General features: G+C 46.0%; 1 protein-coding gene across 3 annotated transcripts in view; it reads right to left on the bottom strand.

Annotated features, from left to right (window-relative positions):
* Nucleotides 1-813: 813 nt before the first annotated feature.
* Nucleotides 814-19,931, bottom strand: part of MAMLD1 (mastermind like domain containing 1) — an 85,790-nt gene continuing 66,672 nt past the window's right edge. For 2 of the 3 annotated variants that reach the window (XM_027687083.1, XM_027687084.1), the window contains exons 3-5: nucleotides 8,828-8,974; nucleotides 7,283-7,364; nucleotides 3,461-7,011 (exon numbers count right to left, since the gene is read on the bottom strand). In XM_027687083.1, coding sequence (XP_027542884.1) covers nucleotides 5,990-7,011; nucleotides 7,283-7,364; nucleotides 8,828-8,974 — 1,251 coding nt within the window. In that variant the 3' untranslated portion in view covers nucleotides 3,461-5,989. Of the gene's footprint in view, nucleotides 829-3,460; nucleotides 7,012-7,282; nucleotides 7,365-8,827; nucleotides 8,975-19,931 lie in introns of those variants that run through there. The other variant, XR_003534851.1, reaches the window with a different exon arrangement.

Below are 19,931 nucleotides of genomic sequence, written 5' to 3'. Positions count from 1 at the left end.
ATCATCAACTATCCTGAAAGAGCACAGGAAAACATATATATTTATTAAGGATTGTGAGGCTCAAACAGGGGGTTAATGGGAACCGCTTAGGCAAATAGTCCAGCCAGCTAATAGGTGAGGGAGAATAATAATTTATGGGCTGAGAAGAGGAAAGAAACAAGGGTCTCGGTCTCCCAGGTAATTCTGTTTCCCTGGCTGCCATACAAAGTCGGCAGGGCTGACAAGGAGCAGTCTGTAAACTTGAAACAAAGCATGTTTCTGCAGCTGGATGGAGTCAAGCACAGCTCTATACTAGCAAAGAAAAAAGATATTTTACAGCTTTATAGCTTCAGGCTGGTTACCCCTCAGGGAGTGAAAATAGACCAGTCTCACCACCCCTGCCACTGCCCTGGGTCTTGTCTGTCCCAACCATTCATCAAACACAGCACAGCTCCAGGACGTGGAACCCAGCAGGGTCAGCATGCGGGTCCTTTTATTCCTTGAAAAGGGATTAAGGCAACATCAGAATAATTAAAATGTCCTTTTTTAATACAAATCCAACTTTGAGCTTAAATGGCATTTCTTTTTTTTTTTCTCCAGCCAGGTTGTTTAAAGCTCAGACATTAAATTGCAGCATCAAAAACCTTGATAAGGACAAAAACAATGTGATGCACAAACCTCAGGAGCTTCTTACCTGGTTTCTGGCTTTGATACATGTTGAGACTGGCAGCGGGGTTCATCCACGCAGCAAAGGGCCCTTTGGGCTGTGGGGACAAATCACTGCTGTAGCTGTGGGTTGTTTTAATTGACACATAGCTGTGATGCAACCCAGACTACTGTAATGCCAACCTTGATAAAAACAAAAAAAAATTTCCAAATGTCTCTACTTCCTGAGCTCCAGAAAGCAAAGAAATCGGCCTCCATGGCCTCACCATGCACATGGTCACGTGCATGTGGTTACACAGGGGGCACACGGCCCAGCACCAGCACACACAGCCCAAATCACACAGCCCCACACTGCACAGACCCTCGTCAGGCAAGTGGCTGCCTTGGGCAGAACGAGGACGAAAGCAAAGTCCCAGACCTGCCGCGTAATGGGAAACGGATCGAGACGCATAAAACAGTGTATTTGTTCTGCACAGCGCTACAAACCCATCGAGTGAGACGGGAGGGAGCAACAAAAATGGCTGTGATTAACTACAGCACCAGTGGTTTCAGCCCAACTGCTTTAATAAGGCGCCTGTCCCCGGTTTCATGCAAGATTGTACACAGGAGGCCTCTTGACCAGCCAGAGTCTCAAGTTCTCAGTAACTCCTGCAGCTGCCAACCAGTACTTCTGTTTTAGCTTGCCCAGGAGAGACCCTTATTGGTATTTAAAACACCTCACTCTCTTCCAGACTCTTTTATATATTTTTTTAAAATATGCTATATATACAGCAGGGAATAGAAGGTGAAACAGGCATTAATTTGGCATTAAGCACCAAAACCTGAGCTCAGCCTGAATAGCTGGCTGGGCAGATGTGCCAGGGCCAAGTGTCCCCCCGGGGCCGTGTGCCACCTGCCCGTCAGTGCAGACGGCAGCAGAAAAGGAGGCAGAGCCGGTGCAGTGACCGGCCGCTCGTCCTCACTCCTCCCCTCGTCCTTGCCTGCCCTGTGACCAGGTGCCAGCACGGAGCGCGTCCTCTCTTGGGGCCACCCCGCACATCTGCGGCACCTCTCCCACCGTGCGGGGCCATCCAGGCAGGACCACGAGACGAGTGCCAGCTTCTTGCCAGGTGCTCGCTCTGTTCCCAGAGTGGTGTAAATCAGGGGTTACCCTGCGGCAGGCAGTGGAATAGCTCCTGATTTACAACATCCTACACAAGAGGGGAGCTTGACCTTACACTTCAACATCAATGCAGCTTCCTTTGTTGAAAGCTTCTTAGGACAGACATGTAATCAATCCTAGAGAGCCACTGAGCAGCAGGGCTCAGGTTCTGCATAAGTCAGGGCTATGTTTCCCAGGGAAATTGTCTGATCCAGGCTCCCACAACATCTATTCCTGGGTGCTCCCTGCGTACTGTCTGATAGGAATGAGTGTGTTTTTCTGTTTTGCCCTTGTCATAAATGGGCTGCTTTAGATTAATACAATCCACAAAGATAATTTTTCCGTAGCAAGTCTGGCTTACCTATCCTACTAACCCTTCTGTGAGCAGGCTTTTAGTGAGCTCAGGTCTTCGGAAATTCTGGCCTTTATAGGCATTTGATGTTATTTTAGAACCCAAGAGGAAAAGCTTACTGCCTTGCCTCTGTTTTCATGGCCATAATTATGAGGGCAGTCTGGTGACGTAACTTGTACAGAAAATAAATGATGGCTTTCAACAGCAAGAGCTGTCAGACACTTCATCCCTTGTAACTATTCTAGAGATCCAAATTCAGTTTGCACTGCCACAGTACCAGATGATGCTCTTATTAATGTTTGTGCAAATCCCATGCTGTACCACTGCCTTCAGGAGATCAATTCCGTGTTTACACTGCATGTGAGGCAGCAGAATTTGGCTTGTGGCATAAGTCTATGTATGTCTTGTGGGGTGATCTGCTGGTCCAGTAAACACAGCAGGAGAACCATGCAGACATATTTAGTCCTACTCCTTCACTAGCCCTCACTAGCTGTAACTATTCACCTTAGTGACACAGACCATGAGAGCGAAGGCAGAATGAGACTTTGGGCATTTTCACACTTTAAACAGAGAGAAGAAAAGGGAAGGCAAAGTACAGACAGAGGTATTTTTTTACAGAACAAAACAGACAATTTATTGTGATCATTAACTGTGACACCAACCAGGACTGCTGTGCTGATGCTCCAATTCCTGCAACGTTCCTCCACAGTCATTATGCCTTCACCCCACACATCCCTGTGCCTGTGCTCCAGCCTGAGCCGCCGGCTGACCCAGAGAGAGGCAGCAGCCCCACTCTTGGGCTGCAACCCAAGCAGGGCACTGGCCACTGCGGTTGTGCCAACTCCCCAAAAGACATGTTTACTAATCAGCAGTTTCAAGTGCAACCAGAGACAGCAGGATAATAATAATTATACTTAGTCCTGTTCTTCTTCCAAGCTTGATATAGTCCTGACTCTTCACACCACCTCTGTGGCAAAGAAGGATCATCATTCCCTTTCAGGCGCAAGGAACTGGGATATGGAGGGGTGAAAAGCTCTACCAGCTGAAAAGCTAGATAAAAACCCAAACAAACAAAAAACCCAAACAAACAAAAAAACCCCACCAGAGTGAAAATAAGTGGGTACACAACACAGGTACAAGATAAACTGTTTTCTGTAAATTCTGTGGGGAACATTTGGCTTTTGAAGACATCCTCCCTGCACTATTTTTAACCCAAATCCTGCAGAACTGAAAAACTGAAGTGTGCATTGACACAAACAAAATGAAGAAGGAAAAGATGGCACTTTTGCTATTTTTATTAATATCCCAAAGAGGAGTGTGCAGGCAGTAGCCTTCTCTGCCACCAGTGCCTGCTGTTCTGTTGGCCTGGAGGGCTCAGGCGCCTCTGGATCCAGACCTGTGGTCAGATCTGCTGCTGCCTGAAGCTCCCTGTGTCCTGGCAGGACACAGCTCGTGACAGAAAAGCTGCTGAAACGGTGCCAGTTTTCACAGCCAAATAAACTCACCTTTGTCCTCACCACAGACGCACTCGCGGGCATTTCTCCCCCTCTCTGCTGTCCAGAGGCAAGTCAGCATTTCTGCCTCTTTCAGACACTTACCCAGTTCTACAGCCTGTTTTGGGCAATTGTTTGGTTTCCTTTGCTGGAAAAACTGGCTTCTTTCCTCCTTGCCCTGGTTTCATACAAGTACATACCAGTCTCGAGACAAAGCTGGTTGGGGTCATTCCCCTCAGAGCTGCTCCGTGAGGACCTGTCAGTGCCTTCAGGAAGCCAGAAGGATCTGACATCCCTGGGGTGGTTTTACTTGGAGTGGTCTCCTCCCCATGTGAGCACCACCAGCAGAGTGTGGGCCCAACTGCTTTAAACCCTGAACATCCCCTCTCATTTTTTACTCCAGGAGCTGTTTTCTGCCATCCAGCTCTGGAGAACAGTCTTCTGGAATGACCCATTCCAGGATAAGAATGACCTTGCCAAACCCCTCCCTTCAGCATGGAATCCCCCCAGGAGATTTCCTCAGCCTTGCCATGCCCACAGCACGCCTGGGACAAAGGGCAGCACCGACACATTTTCTGCACCAGCTCTAGGAAGCTGGGGCGGCGTCTGGCTCGGTTAAATGGAGGCAATTATAGCTCCAGATTCTATTTGTGCACTTATTTAACGTTACTAAAATTTTCCTGTTCCTTCCTACCCTTCCTCCCAGCCTGTTCTCCCCCAGGACAGGCACCAGCTCTCCAATCAGGCAATTTCTGTGTCAAAGGAGTGACATTCCATACCTGCCACTGCCCTCGCAGGCGTCACGGAACGAGCAAGGTCCCCTCCTCACCACCTCACCCTTGGTGTTTATACACGAGAACTGTCACTTAAATAAACACGGTGCTATGTAAAAAAAAAAAACAACCAAAAAACCAACAGAGATTAATTTCACATTCACCTATAATTACACTGGAAAAGGACAGCGGACCTAAGCAATCCCATCTTAAAATAAAATTAAAGCCTGCTTCAACTCTCCATCTAGCACACTGCTTCTACTAACAGCACATACACATTTGTACATGTTATTAGATTGACGTTGTAGCATCCTGGACAAATCAAATTAATTCAAATATCTGCAGGTACGAAATGCTGTAGCTGAGAAATGAGCACATAAAGGATATGCAATTTTCCCCTGGCAGTTTATTATGGTATGAAGAAAAAAACATTCTGTGCTTGAAGCTGACGTTATATTACAAATGTATTGCGAAGTATGACGTGACTATTAAAATATGATTACACAAAGTATGAACATTTTAAGAAGTTTACAGTACAGTGAATCTTTTATAAACAGACTCTTAAATATACATAGGACAATAGTAGCTGACAGAAAAACATCAAAAATTAACTATTAATGTTTATAGACTTTTCCCCTGAAAAAAGTCTCACATTAAAACAGAAATTATGAAAAGCCTTAAAACCAGGAACAAATCACCTGTACACTACAAATATACATGGCAGAGGTGCACAAACCAGAGCTACCTTTTCGCTGACGGGTTCAGCGGCTGGAGGCCGGGCAGTGCCTCCTCTTCAGTGTGATCCATCACGGGCCACGCCACGCTGAGCCCCCAGTCCTGCAGCCCCCGGGCACATGGACACACCCTGGTCAGCAGCTGGAACGTCACAACCACACGCTCACCGCAGGACAGTGATGGCGCGTCGTCAGGGTCGAATTGACCTACTGGAGTGTATCAAGCTGAGAACATGCCCAGGATCTGGCAAAGGGATCTCTGTAGACAGATCCCTGTACACACTGGGGGCCTGGATGGGACCTACATACCAGGACTGGGCTGCAAGACTGAGCTGCGGGGGAATCAGCAGCTCCTTTTAGGGATTTTATTTTTTTTTAATGCAACTTTTCAATCTTTCCTCTTGATATGAGAGAACAGATGCCACATTTGATTTCTGCTTAGTCTGGTTGCAATGACACCCCTAGATCATGTGTTAAGTTATGTCAAAAACATAAGTATTTTATGCTGTAATACACAGTATTACTGAAACTAACAATATTATTTGCATATTTATAACAAGGTATAATGAAATCCCTATAATAAAACCAAAAGTTATGCTATAGATTTATTTACAAAGAGTCCAGCAAAGAAGTATAAATACTTCTACATTTAAGGTTTAGGAAAACATAATTTACAAAATATTCAAATATATACAGTCATCTGAAAAACTGCCAATATTAAGCTTTGATGCAGGCAAAGAACTGGCTGAGTCTGTTCACTCTGTATTGAACGAGGTGGCGGCTTTCATGGGTTGTCTGTTCTGTTCGAAGCCATATGCGAGTTATTTACAACGAGGCTGCTTCTCTCCGAGCTAAACGTGTCCAGAGCTTTGAGCGTGCTGTCCCAAAATGTCATCTATCATTGTCAGATTGTTCAACCACTCTTCGTCGTTGCTGCTGCTGCTGTTCTTCATGAGGGAGTCGAGGAAGTCGGTGTCGCTGCAGTTGGCGGGCAGGATGGAATTGCTGTGCTGGGACACGAAGTCGTACTGCGGCAGCTCGGTGGCAGCGCTCATCCTGCTGAAGGCATCGGGCGGCTGCCCAGTGGAAGGGTAGCTCGGTGGGCCGAGGCCTGGGGCGGGATTGAGGTGGTTAAAACTGGACACTCCCTGTGGCACCGATTTCATAACATTCATGGCTGGCAATGGTCCCCTGGTTAAATTGTGTCTCAAGTTCTGATTACTCATCGAGCTCAAGCCCTGGCCAGACTGTCCCATGCTCAGTTTCTGCATCTGCCTGACCTGCACGCCGGGAGCGATCTGATTCGGCGGCACCACGGCCTGCTGGGAGAACGCCTGACCCGGCGTGCTTGGCCTCACGCTCTGTTTGGAGAAGAGCGTGTTCCCAGAGAACTGCTGCATGCTGGTATCCATTTGGCTTTGATTTGGCATCCTTGGCACAGTAGTCGGTGTCCACATCTGGCCAGATGAGTTGGGGTAGACATTGGGGATTCTTGGCATACTCGGCTGCCTCAAGTGTTGCTGTGTTGCAGAGTGATTTGTTAAGGAACCAGAACTGAAGCCTCCCATCGGCATTCCCGGCCGCACAGTGGAGTGGCTGTGCACTGTCTGGCACCCCGAGTTCATGCCCAGTGAGTTCTGGCTTGGCCGCAGCGGGATGTTAAAGTCAGAATTAGGTGGGAAAATCCCCTGCTGCTTGCCAGGGTTGTGTGGAATCATCACCATCGTCCCGCTGCTCTGGCTGGCGGTGGCTGGGGCCATGCCAGAGCCCAGGGTGCTCTGCAGCATGGCCGGGTTTGAAGGCAGCATGCGGTGGTTGGGCGGAGGAGCCGGCATCACCTGGTTGCAGTCAGCAGGAATGGGCTGCTGCACAGCTGTGGGCAGAGAGACACTGTGAGTACTCTGGAAATGTGGCAGAACCTTTAAAAACTCCTGCTCTTTCTCTTCCATGTCATGGGCCTCTCCTCTGTGTTCTTTGTAACAGAGTTATACTGGAGCCATAAGGAAATTGGGGTATCTCAAGATATGTGGTAAAATGTGAAATGCTTTTAATTCAGGGCAGAGAAACATTAAGTGTCCGTATTTAACTAGACCCCAGGCCCTGTCTTCTTAAGGATTTTCATAGCATGCCATTTCCCTCCTTACCTTGAAACTGGTTTATCTGCTGAGCCGCAAACAAACTCCTCTGCTCAGATGTGACTCCCAGCATGTTTTGTCTCTGCTTTTCCTGGAAAACAAGGGGCATAATAGTCAAGTTGTAGTCTCTTGACAAGCAAGAAGAGCAGCAGACACTTGAAGTGTAGCCACTATTATCATTAACAACCTCTCCCATACACCCCCCCCACCTCCTCTGATGAGACTCAGCCCAGACAGTTCATTTCAGACCATAATTGCTCACATGGCCCTTCTTGCTAAGGTGCCCCGATGACAGCCCAGCATTGGGAAGCGCAGCCTTCAGCAGATGCTGTGCAGGCAGGCAAAGGGGAGCTGGACAAACATGGAGACTCCCATGTTCATCAGCCCATGAGTGAAGTGCACTGCAGCTGGAGGCTGCAGGAATCCTGGCATCTCCCCAGCGCCTCTAGTGCTGACTATTTGGATGTGTTCTCTGAAGCACCAGATCCGGGGACAAGAAATGCCCAGAAGTCCATTAGTGACCAGACTGTGTGGCAGCATTGCAGGGACACACACACAAGCGGGAGAGCACTGGTGGCCTTTACCCTGTCTGGAGGATGGCTCTGCCCATGTGTACCACCCCCCTGTGAGCTGGTTGCCACTTTTAAGCAGAACACAGGGAGCCAGGGATCCACAGCAGGTGCTCCCTCAGCAAGGAATTGCTGGGTTACTCCAAGTGACCTGATTTGAACCAGAACCCAGAACCCACCACTGCTCTCCCATCCCTGCTGTGAACAGTAGCTGTGACCTGGGGAGCTGTCTGTGGATGGTGGGAGCTGGGGGCTGGCTCCTGCTGTGTTAGAGAGGCCCAGTAAAACTTGAAGCCAAACAATATCAGGGAGGCAGAGTTGGCTTTGAAAGGGAGTTTGATCAATGGGAAGGACACGGCTTCACTGAGGGTTTTACTGAGCTACTTCTCATCTCATTTCTCATCCGCAGAAATGGGTCTCCTTGACCCAAATCGAGCAGCACACTCAGAAAGTCAGAGGCACATGGTCAGAGCTGCCTCACCCAACTCATCTGTGGGATTCCCCCACCCTGGCTTCCTCACACAGCTTATTACAAACATCCTACAGGGGCTTCTGTTGCTAAAGAGACCAGTCAAGTTCTGGACAAACTGGAGTCTAGCATCTGCTCTGGTAAATCCCCAGGGAACCAGAGAGAAAGGCAAGCAAGGAGAACATCTCTCCTGAGGCTGACTCACTCTCCAAGCCTCCCTGCTCTGCATCTTCCCTCCCAGCTCTGTGGCTGACCAAGGATGACGGCAGGAATATGGAGGTGACCAAATCCTTCCCTTGCATGTGCGGGGGCAGATCTGCACTCAGACTCGCTGAGCAGGACTTGGCCTTGGCTTCTCTTGGCCTAGACTCACCACAGCCTTAGTCTGACTCAGCCTAGCAATTCCAGGGTCACTCCCTGGTGTTTGCTGACTGATGATTTCCTCATTCCACTCCATCCTGTCATTCCCAGTGAGGGGGACAGCACAGCACCCCACAGAGGCACTCGGCATCGTACCTGCATCAGCTGTCGCTTAATTATTTGCTGCTTCAGTAAATGGTTCCTCATCGTGTACCCATTGACCGTGGCTGGTGCCGGCACAGAGCCCCCACTTGGGATGGAGCCTGGCTCCTGAAGTCTGGCAACAATTCCAGGATTTTGATCCTGCCAAGAAAGACGGAAAAAAGAAAATTAATCTCATCAGGGAGGTAACAACAGAAGCTCTTATCCTCTCTGCTGATGCCCTCTCTCTGGTCTTTGGCTGTCCCAAGGCCAAAACACCTCATGGATTCACAAGGACCTGCGTGTTACAGTGAGGTGCAGGGGACTGCTCTGATATCTGAGCATCAGTACAAGAAGTGAGACAAGCAAAAGGTTAATCCAAAATTCTTCAGGAGTAGCCCAAGGCTGTGGGACTGATTCACTACCACTGCTGCAGTCAGGGCTGCCTGGCTGGCAGTGAGTAAAGCGTCACATTTCCCACCAGTTCTCCAACTGTTACACTGAAAGACAGACGGAAAGGAAAGTTGCATCAGGGTAGGATTTGGCATGTGAATGTAACAGGGAAGGCTACAGAAAAAGAGCAAACTAAAGAGAGAAGAGGGGGAAAGGTGCCATCAGACCAGGGACTCAGAGAGATGAGGAAAATGTGGGCCTGGAATTGAAGTGGTTTTTGTGGGTTCCCTGATCAGAGGAATGAGGAGAGGTCATTGAGAAAGGAAAGGAGAATATGAAAAAATGCCTGGACACAAATCAGTAATGAATGCAGTGGGTCCAAATCCTGCCTGGTGCAAACCAGCCTTGTTGTAAGTTCTCAGTGGACGATCTGAGTTGGCTTTGACAGCTGAGGACTTGCCTCCAAAGAAAGAGCATGTTGGGGAGAAGAGAAAAAAATTCAAGAACATGATGAAGACACGACCCAAAATGGAAAAAAACCCCCAAATTACTGAAGTCCAAACTTCTTAAGAGCTGGCAGGTATTCAGGGAAATACAAGAGCAAAATGAGGGAATAAGTCAAGGCCTCACTGAGGACAAGAATCTGTGAGTGCTGTATCCAGGAACAGCAGCACCAGCGTATTCTCTATTCTCCGTTTTCACATCCAGCTTCTACATTATTTATGATGTTTTGTTATTATTGGCAGGCAGAAGTATGTATATTATATCCAGCATCCTTAGCTGGGCCATGCTTCCTTTGTTTTCAGAATGGAAGCCCACATCCTTTGTTTGAGAATCAATGTTATCAGGAGATAAGCAAGAAGAAAATGGTTGTTGCCTTTTGACATCTGACAATTAGAAGCATGCTCAGATGGAGAAAACAGGATACGAGCCATGTTTCAGAGTGGCCAGAAGAAAGCCTTGGAAGGCATTTGTCACCAGGAAAGCTTCTCAGGCCTGGGGCACCTTTCCACAAAGGCTTCACCATGAGGAATCACCCAACTCCTTCCAAGATATTCTTTGTAAGAGGGATTACCAAGAAGGTCACTGAAATTACTCATTTTTATGGTGCCTCCTTTTGTTGTAGTACTTTGGTCTATTATGCAAAAGCACAATTGATGAAATGTAGATGCCTGCTAGATAATTTACTAAAAGACACAAACCTGCAGCTCATCACTGCTCTCATTATCATTCCTATTCATGGGCAGTCTCATAAGACTAGATTTTATTACCGGTGCTTTGCTTACAATTCTGCTGGACATCTCTCCTCCTCCCCCTTCCCTCCTACCCATTTTACTCTCTCCCACAGAAAAAGAGAAGGGGAGGAAAAAAAGTAAATATGATTTACTACAGATGTAAATATGAAAGTTCACGTAAAGCTGGCACTCTGCTTTCATGTCAGACAGGATTCTGCAGCCACAGTTAAGCTTTGAATAATGCAGATTGCCTCTGGGGGAATATTTGAAAGTGGAGGGATTCAGTTTGTGTTCTCTGCACATGAAAGACACTGAAATGTTCATACCACCAAAATCCCTGCCATCTATCCAATTTCCTCCAAACTTGTCTTGTTGCGTGCAGAGGGTCTGTGCTTACTGAAGCAAACGAGTTTAGTGCAAGGACAATCATTCTGATGTCTTGCTTTGGGCTATTGCATTAACAAGTCATAACATTAAAGTCTCTTTTCCTAATCATGTCCACCTCATTCTAATTTCTCCTAAACATCATCAAGAAAATAATGTTGATTTTTCCATATTATTAATGGTAAAGAAGTGTAAATCACATTACTAATTGTTGCTCTGGTGCTGTGGCGGTACAACAGCTTAATTATATGGGATTTTCTGCAGGCACCCTATAGCAATAATGACAATCAGTGAAGTTCATTTGCAAATACACAGAATGGGTTGTTGAGTTTTTCAGAGCAAAGTTGTATAACACTTAATTAGCCAGTAAAGAAACAATCTATAGATATACAGTTTGCTTTGGGGGAAATTAGGACAAAATAGCATAGATAGAAAGACAAGGAATTAATTCAAAATCTTGCCTTCTACAAGTTCACATTTAGGTTAAGCCAAAAAAAAAAACAACCAAAAAGGAAAAGGAAAAAGTTCTCTCTTTTCACCACTAGTGGGAACTACTGTATTCCTGTACAATAAAAAATAACCACTTGCACGTCATGACTAAGAATAGCTCTGGTGTAGTCTAAAGGACACTGCTATCTGTACCAAAGGTTAATGAACTTTAAACATTTTTCCTTTTCATCGCTCCCCAAGAAAAATCACTTTCCTTCCCATAGTAAGGCTAAGCCAAACCAGCCATAATCTTAACTCATCTGTAGTTTGGACAATTCCACTATAAAATGCAGGAAGACAGCAAAGAGAGGATTCTGGTGCCGAAGCTGGGAATGATGGAAGTGGGTGTTCCCACCCAAGGGGCCATGTGGCTGAGCTGTACAATGGAGGGCACAGATGGCTACAGGGGGTTCTGATTCTTTGACTTAAAAAAAAAAAAGACATTTGCGTGTAGGTATCAGGGGTTTTTTGCCATTCTCCCCTCCCAAACCCCATATTAATATGGGCAGAATCCCTAACCAACTGGCAGACCACACAGACCTGGAATTGGAGAACGTGTTTGAAAACATGTGTTCTTGTTGCCAGGCAAAGTTTCACGCAGCAGGTCTGGAGCTCCTGCAGCACTCCCTGGGCTTCCCAGTGGGGCAATTTCAAAAAGGCACTGGGACTAACTGTGCAGTTTTGACTTCGTATCTTGTGCGCCAGTTTCAAGAGCAAGGAGGAGAGAATCAGGCTCCAGGCTTGCAGGAATGCATACTGCTCTTGTCAGTGTTCCACCACTGACTGCACTTGTAAAAGCCACTGCACAGCCCAGTGAAACCAGTGCCCCGCAGCCGCCCAGCTGTGCACGATGGGCAAACACATCTGCCTATTCCCACGCCCAGTAGTGAGCGTGGGCCTGGTCCAACAAACCACTCAGGCAACCGCCTGATGGAAGGTGTGCAAGCAGTCCCACTGAGACCTACCACCTCCATTCATGAACCTACATCCTTCCAAAAATCCACTGGCGAGCTCGACCTGCCCAGACACATCATCTGACTATGTACAAGATGCACAACTGCAGCAAATAAGCGTGGAGATGAACTGTTCTGCGTGAACGTGGTTGATAAACTTCAGTCCTCAGCACTTAGTTACATATCCAGTAATCACTTTGTGGCTTCACTTAAGCGAGAATGAGGAAATTTATGGCCCCTAATTCCTCTGAATCCTCATTAACAAACAGTCCAAAAAGAATTTAAAAGCAAGACTTTCCAAGGATCTAAACCAGAGCTTTAATCACTCCTTGGCAAGTATGTAAAAATCCCTCTAATCTTCAATAAAGAGCATTCATTGTTTTTTAGGACTATGTGAAAACACTAAACTCATTTATCATTATTAAACTTTCCCATCTGCTCTTACGGTGTAACTCCAAAGAATATAACAAAGAAATTGTACATGTTAAATTGTATTGACTTAAGCCCAGAGCTATTCGAGATGTACAATTTATTTCAGTGAGGGCAGGAAGGGGACTGCAGGCTGCTAGACAGAGTCATTTGTCCAATGCTGAAAAGACAGTTATCTGCACCAAAATGGCTCTTGGAAAGGCACATTTGCTTTATAAGAAATAAGCTGCCAGGTGAGACCATTCAGCATTATGGTAAAGACTCAGACAATAAAACTAAGTCATGAATTTCAATAGTTAACAGATGGACTAATTAGAGACTGAATTCTTTGTGGTTCTAACAGATAACCAGGTCACAGCAAGGTTACTGAGAGAGGCAGGCAGCACTGCAAATTTCGGTAGATATTTGCAGAGTTGGGAAAAGGCTGCACTTCCTCACTGAAAGCATTAGCAGCAGTGGAAGAAAGGAAACGTGGCTAATTAAAAATGCTTCTAGTACCTGCATTTAAAAAGTTTATTCCATTGCAAAAGACACTGCTAATTTGAGAAATATCCCCTCCACTTCCAGTGGGGCATCCAGCTGAATCCAGGGATTACAGAGCTTAAAGCAGAAGGGTTGTTGAGATGAGCTGCAGCATAAAAGCAAAAGACCAAAGGCAATGGTCACCCAGGGTGGATGTTTGCTGTAAATATGAGAAGGGGACTGCTTTTTCCACCAGTTCGACTTTTTTTTTTGGTAACCAAAGATAACTTAGTTTGAAGTATTTACCAAGACATCACACAGTAAACAAGAAACAAAACCAGAAAACCATGGCTACAGGACTTGAGCAGAGCCACTGCCACTGACCCGCTCCCAGGCCCCTGCTGCTGGGCTGGGGCTCCGGGGGGATTTGTGCTCTCGGCAGGGACAGCTCTTCTCTAGGGGTGGGGTGAAGTTTCACCAACCCAGTTGTGTTCTGTATTTTAAGAACATGTGTTACGTACGGGAAGTTCTGCACTCTGCTGAGGAAATGCAAATACTGGTTTCAAACTAATGCCCCTTGTTCCCCTCTACTCCCTGCACTCCCACCTGCCCACCCTGTCCAGGAGCTGCGCTGCATCTCCGTGGTGGGGACTTCATGCTTGGGCAGCACTTTGCTCTGAAGCCCAGGAACGAGACTCATAGGCACAACCACTCTACAAGCAGTACAGACTAAGCAAATAAAACACTAATAGCATTAAAGATGCCTCACCCAATTTTATGGTTTTACGAGTTTCATGTTTTAGAACCACACAGAAGCCACATGTAGACCCCTGAAGTGTACTTATGGGTGGACCCATAAGAAACCTTGATGCCACCTTTACAAAGAAGGATCACGGCCTCCACAGCTGTTAGTCCACTTAGATACTAAGATGGTGAATCTGTTTGGCCAATGTATAAAAATAAGGTAAACAAAATCTGGGGTCATGGTTTGGCAGAAGGATCATGCCAGCCCACTCAAGAGTGTGATGTCTGTGAGATGCCACTGTCATTTGCTTCACACAGAAGTCAGGGGTTGCCTCGGCTTCTCACCTTTAACAAAACTCTCCATTTACTCTTTGGAAGTTTTCTGTCTTTTTTCCCTCCTCTATTCTGCTGGCAATTCAGAGATGCTCTTCAAGATAAAACAGCCTTTCAGCTTAGAAATACTCCAAAGCTTTCAGTTTGTTTGCGTGTTTGCTTTAGCACAATGTATGAACATTGATAAAACAAACTGTGCAGTTCAGTGGATCTGGGTTTTTTTTTTACCCATCTTTCACCCATTTACTTGATACACAAGCCTGTGAAATACTGCCAGACTCAAGTTTCTAAGCTTATCGTGGGGGCTGTCAGTCAGGAAAAGGCTTTGTTTGAAGACTGTAAGTGATCTGTGGGTATACAGTTTTGTTAAAAAAAAAGTTCTTTTAAGTTTTTCTTTCTTTTCATACCTCACAAGCATTCACAGCTTCCTTGAAAGGTAGTCCCCCTTCTTTGCTAGGAGCAGTGACAAGATCACCACACCTGGCTAGCAATTGTATCAGGACCTTCCTGCCTTAAAGCAAAGCAGATGAAACACTCATTTCCCTATAGCTGTTCTTATACTGCGTGCTGTTCAAAACAAAACAAAATCCCATCGAAGTATCCAGAGTGCAATTTTAACGCACTCACAATTTTAATAAGAACTTAGTCCACTTCCCCTCTTAAAAAAATTAATGAAATTAATTAACCCTTTTATGCAAAGACTCTACCAATATTTTCAGAATGGGTTTCATCCATCAAAACATGTCATTGAAGAGCAACAGCAATCAGAGCAACAGAAAGACAGAAAATCCAGAGTGAATTATTGCAATAGTGATTTTTCTCTTAGATGAAAATGCATCCTCTAGCAGGCACGTGGAAATCAAGCAGTGAGGCATCATGTTGTTAGAAGGAACATAGGAAACAGCTTTGGGAGCAGCCAAGAGCCTGAGGGACAACCCAGATGGGAGAGGTAGTGTGTCACAGACACACACAACCTCCCAGGAACCGTGCTGCTTGTAAAGAGGCATGATCAAGATTCCAGCAACAGCAGCTCCCCTGCAAGTGGATCCTCTGGCCCAGGTGAACTCCCAGGCCATGGGTGAAGGCAGCCTGGAGACCAGCTTTAATCCACCATCCCAAGCGCAAGGCAAACCTTTCAGGAAGACCGGAGACCCACGGAGGCTGTACCAGACTCCTGATGGCAGTGGGAACTGGGTGCCCACAGTGTTAACACACTTTTCTTTCACCTGAGAGCAGCAGTCTAGGGTTGGACTCATCCTTCCCCACCATTGTTTAACATAAACTGTGTCTGTTTCTGTTTTTCTGTGTATACACCCAAAGATGCAGAGATGGGTGTTTTGTACCTGTCTGTATAACATACAGTCAAGATCCAAAATTGAATTCTCTGCAAAGAACAAAATATTTATATTTGGCTTGTACAGCTGTCATGATTCTCCAACCCTTGACACCACGCTCTCATTGCCATGGAGGGCAGCTTGCCTATAAATTCAATGAGATAATCTAAAACTGTATTTATCTCACCCAATTTCAGCTGGTAGTCCTTCTGCCTGTCTCTGCAAGGTTGCATTAGCTGTGATGACAAACTACAACATCTCGTATCTGTAAAGTGGTTTGACTCAAGTAATCCTTGTGTTATGTCAAGGCATGCTCTCAGAGGTGTCGATGAGATTCCAAAGGAGCCAAGTTAGCTCAACACCCGGCAGAAGCTGCTACAGGGAAATGCAATGACTGGTTGGTGAATTTATATATTAGGGGGAGCAAAAAAGATCTGAAAAAAAAAAACCAACAAAAACCTGAAGATTTCACACTAATGAAGTGAAAGTCATAAAATCTTGAGCAAATAGGATAAATCAGTTCTCTACCTGCCCATTTCTGAAAAGCTCTGCGAGCTGCAGTGAGGTGATCTGTATCACTGAGACTCTGCAAATCCCCTGCTTTCTCCAAGTTAACGTTGCCATGAATTTTCCTTTTCCTTTGCACGCAAAGGATCAATTTGCAGAGGCAGATGCCCAAGCGTTCACTCTCAATAGCAGTTGGTTGCTCAGAAGTCCTTTGCATGAAAACCTGCCTGCATGCAAAACCCAGCAGATTTACTCCTGATTTCTCATGTAAGTGCACAAACACAGCGTGCTCTGGCACAAAGTATCACATCACTTTTTCAGTGTTAAACCTCTCAAAACCTTATTCTCTCTTAACAGACGAAACTAGTCAAACATCTAAAAAGGGTTGTATCAGATGTCAAAAATCACCACCATGACTTACAAAACAAAATGCTGTGATCAATAATATGCTAAAATAATGGATACAAAGTAGGCTGAGACTAGGTAGTCCTCATGATCAAAATTTTGAAACCAAGATATTGACATGTTAAAAAAGAAAAATGTATTAAGGTGACCTTGAGTATGGGGAACAAGGAGCACTTCCATTATGTTTTTAAATGGAAATTATTATTAAAACACCCGAAGCTGAACTGTTGTAACCAAGTCAACTCAATTTCCCCTTAAAAAAATCCCTTTTCTCCCCTTCCATTCAGATTGTATTTACAAACTGTAGATGTCTCATTTTTTTCTGGTGTCATTTCATTATTACAGAGTTGAGATCACTAGCCATCTGCAGCTTCATTTCATCAAGCTCTGATTTGTCCTTGGAGCAAGGTCATCCGGGACAAGAACATAAAATGCTGCTTTCCTCAACTGACAGTTCTTTATGCCTTCCTGTAAATACTCCCCACTAATTTTAAATAATTTTACCACTTCATACTCCCCCTCATACACACTGAAAAGGCTGATATACACACATATTAATAAGGATCTTGTCTTTAACCACTGCATGTCATGTTAGAAGCAATTAATGGTGTTTATTTGCTGATAACATAGGCATTTCGAACTCCAGCTCAAGAATCCATGGAAGCTTCATGTGACTTGCAGGATATTAGCTATGGGTCAGAAGTTGGGATCCCCCCATTCAGCATTAGCATATGCTTGGAGAAACTCTGTTTTCCATCAAGCAGAAAAAAAATGCAGTCAATGCACAAAAATTACCAGCTGCTCTATACCCTATGGTGGGTGAGTGATAATAAAACATCACTGGGTGTACGTGGGTTCATTCATCGAAATCAACAGACCGGTAAAGAAAGATTTTCAGGCGCATCGCACAATGTTCCGAGCTAAAAACAAAGGAAACGGAACATGGAATTTCTCCTCAGATCAGATTTGATTCGCCACAAACTCTGGAGCATCTTCTCTGATGTAGAGACTGCTGTTCTGGATTACAGAAAAACCCAAACTGAGAAAAAGAAAGGCAGAGTAAATTAAATTGAGAGTCTTCAATAACGCACCCATAAAGAAACTGAGTGACTGAGAATAATCAGCACTAGCTCTGGGGGTCAGTCTCACTCCCAATCTCTGTTTGCAGATTCTGGCAACAACAGACTGAAGGTCCTGGCTCTAATCTCCAACACAAGGTGCCTATCTTTTGGCACCTGGAAAATTCATTACTGGGCGGATGTGGTGGATTCTGAGATACACTCTGCTGTACGCAGCCATCTGGCTCACAAATAACCATGTGAGAGTTTTTACCTGGGTGCCTTTAATAGCCTCAGTAGCCCCAGTCATGAAGATGTGCACATCGTGGAGGTCTGTTTGCAAACACCCCTGGCTCTGTGCCGTGCAGACAGGCATTGAGGCCTCTGAGGAGTTCAGCTGCACAAGAAGTGTCCCTCTGGACATGAAGTGAAGGGTCAGCTCATGAGACTCTGAGCATGCAATTTGTCAGAGGAGACGTGGAAAATGGGATCATTACAGGTGAACTCCCAAGTCTCTAAAGGAGGTGATCCTGAATGGTGAGTTTGTTTTGCAGCTGAGTCACAGGCCAAAGCCATCCCTTATGGACTTGGGCTACAAGACCAGGTCTGGTTCTGTCACATGTAGATTCTTCCTGTGACTACGGGCAAGCCACTTCATTGCTCCCTCTGTCTCAGGTTCCCTCCAAAAGGAATTAAAGTTAGTCCCAGAAAAGGGGGATGAGGGTAATTTCCTGGGGCAGCATGGGGCTTACATCTCCAGGCTCCTGAAATGGCGCCTTTCCCATGCCCTTGGATTATGACCCCACAGACCCGCGGCAGCTTCTTGCTGCTCACCGGTGAGAGGTGGAAGGGCTTTTCCTGCTTCACTCCATGTACAAGCACTGTCATGTTCTCCTCTCTGCATCCCTCCCCCGGGTCCGGCCGCAGCTGGTTGCATCTCAGCACAGCACTAAACTACACCGAGTTGTAATGGTCCCCCAGGGCCTCCAACCTGGCTGCACAGCCCAGTGGAGCGCAGCATGTCCCAGCCACATGCCCTGTGATCCCGTGACTCGACCCTTATGTGCCGCAAAAGATGCTGCTCCAATAGCATTGCTGCACCTGGAGAATCCCTCAGTGCCCAGCTGGGAGCTGTGTAGGGAGGGTTGGCTGCTAGGACATGTCAGCCCTGTGTTTTGCCTGGTACAAAAAGAAGAGGCTGGCTGAGCCAGTTATTGGTGAGAATCCTAGGATTTTTCTGCAAGTCCTGCTTGATATTTTATCATGACAACTTTTTACTTCTGTAAGAACCATTCAGTTTCACTCCACACCCTCTCCTGCATCCCTAGCTTTGCCCTGCTCCATCCCCATTATATGTCCTTCTCCATCATTTACATGCCAGGAGACATTTTTCATTTGAAATTTATCCACAATGAAGAAAACCTTCCAAGTGCCTCCAAATACCATCCTCTCACGTCAGCCAAGATTTCTCTGAAATTCTGTGGGATTTTGGTGTCTCTGTCACTTAAGATAATAGGAGTCTAAGAAACATGTGCCTTTGAACATTTGGCCAGCCACACTTTTGCTGTAAGGAGGGAGGGAAGCGTACAAAAGGAGCTTGGAGGCTGGAGCTCGGCCACGTTCCCTGTGAGGCAAAGATGTTGCAGAACGCTCGCAAGTGTTTCTTCAGCAGAGACACCGCATGTCAACAGTTAACTTCCCTTTGTTCCCATCCAAATGATTAAGGTTAGAAGCTTGCCTGGTGACATCACCAGAGTTTAAACATGCTGGATATGGTCCAGGGAGCCAAAGTTATTGCTGACCCCATGGTTACTGATCCGCTCTGCAAGTAGCTGATGTCTGCTCTCACTTTATGAATTATTTAATGGGTTAAAGATTGGTCAGATCTTCTTTATGCAATGTACAGCTATACAGTGGGCAGGAGGACATAAACATGCATTAACAAGGTTAAAGTCATATACTGTAACTACACTGTTTTCAGCTTGCAGCTTTATTGACTTAATCATGCCAGCACCACAGCCAACAAATCATTAAATCCATTCCATTCTTCTGCTGGTTACCAACCACAAAAACAGAGGCAGGCAAACACGGAGCAAATCTGGGAGGGGGTGGGGAGCGGCGGCGGGGTGCGGGGCCGAGGAGAACAGTGGGATCACTATGGAGCGACGCTGGCCTGTCACTGCCAGCACAAAGACGCCAAATCTGTCTTTACGGACTAAGTGGTTTCATGGTTTAAAGTGACACACTCATTTGTTCCTGTTTTGCAATGATTATAGAAAAGAAGAAGGCGGGGGGGCATTGGGGAGGGAGGGAATAAAAAGCAAACTGAGCTTCTTCATACCGTAATGTGTGTGTGTGTGTGTGTGTGTGTGTGTGTGTGTGTGTGTGTGTGT

This window comes from Neopelma chrysocephalum, unplaced genomic scaffold (assembly GCF_003984885.1).
Source record: "Neopelma chrysocephalum unplaced genomic scaffold, ASM398488v2 Primary Assembly neopelma1_73, whole genome shotgun sequence".
Classification (NCBI taxonomy): domain Eukaryota; kingdom Metazoa; phylum Chordata; class Aves; order Passeriformes; family Pipridae; genus Neopelma; species Neopelma chrysocephalum.
The sequence above is the reverse complement of the archived record's forward strand: the minus strand, read 5'-3'. Positions and strand labels throughout refer to the sequence as shown.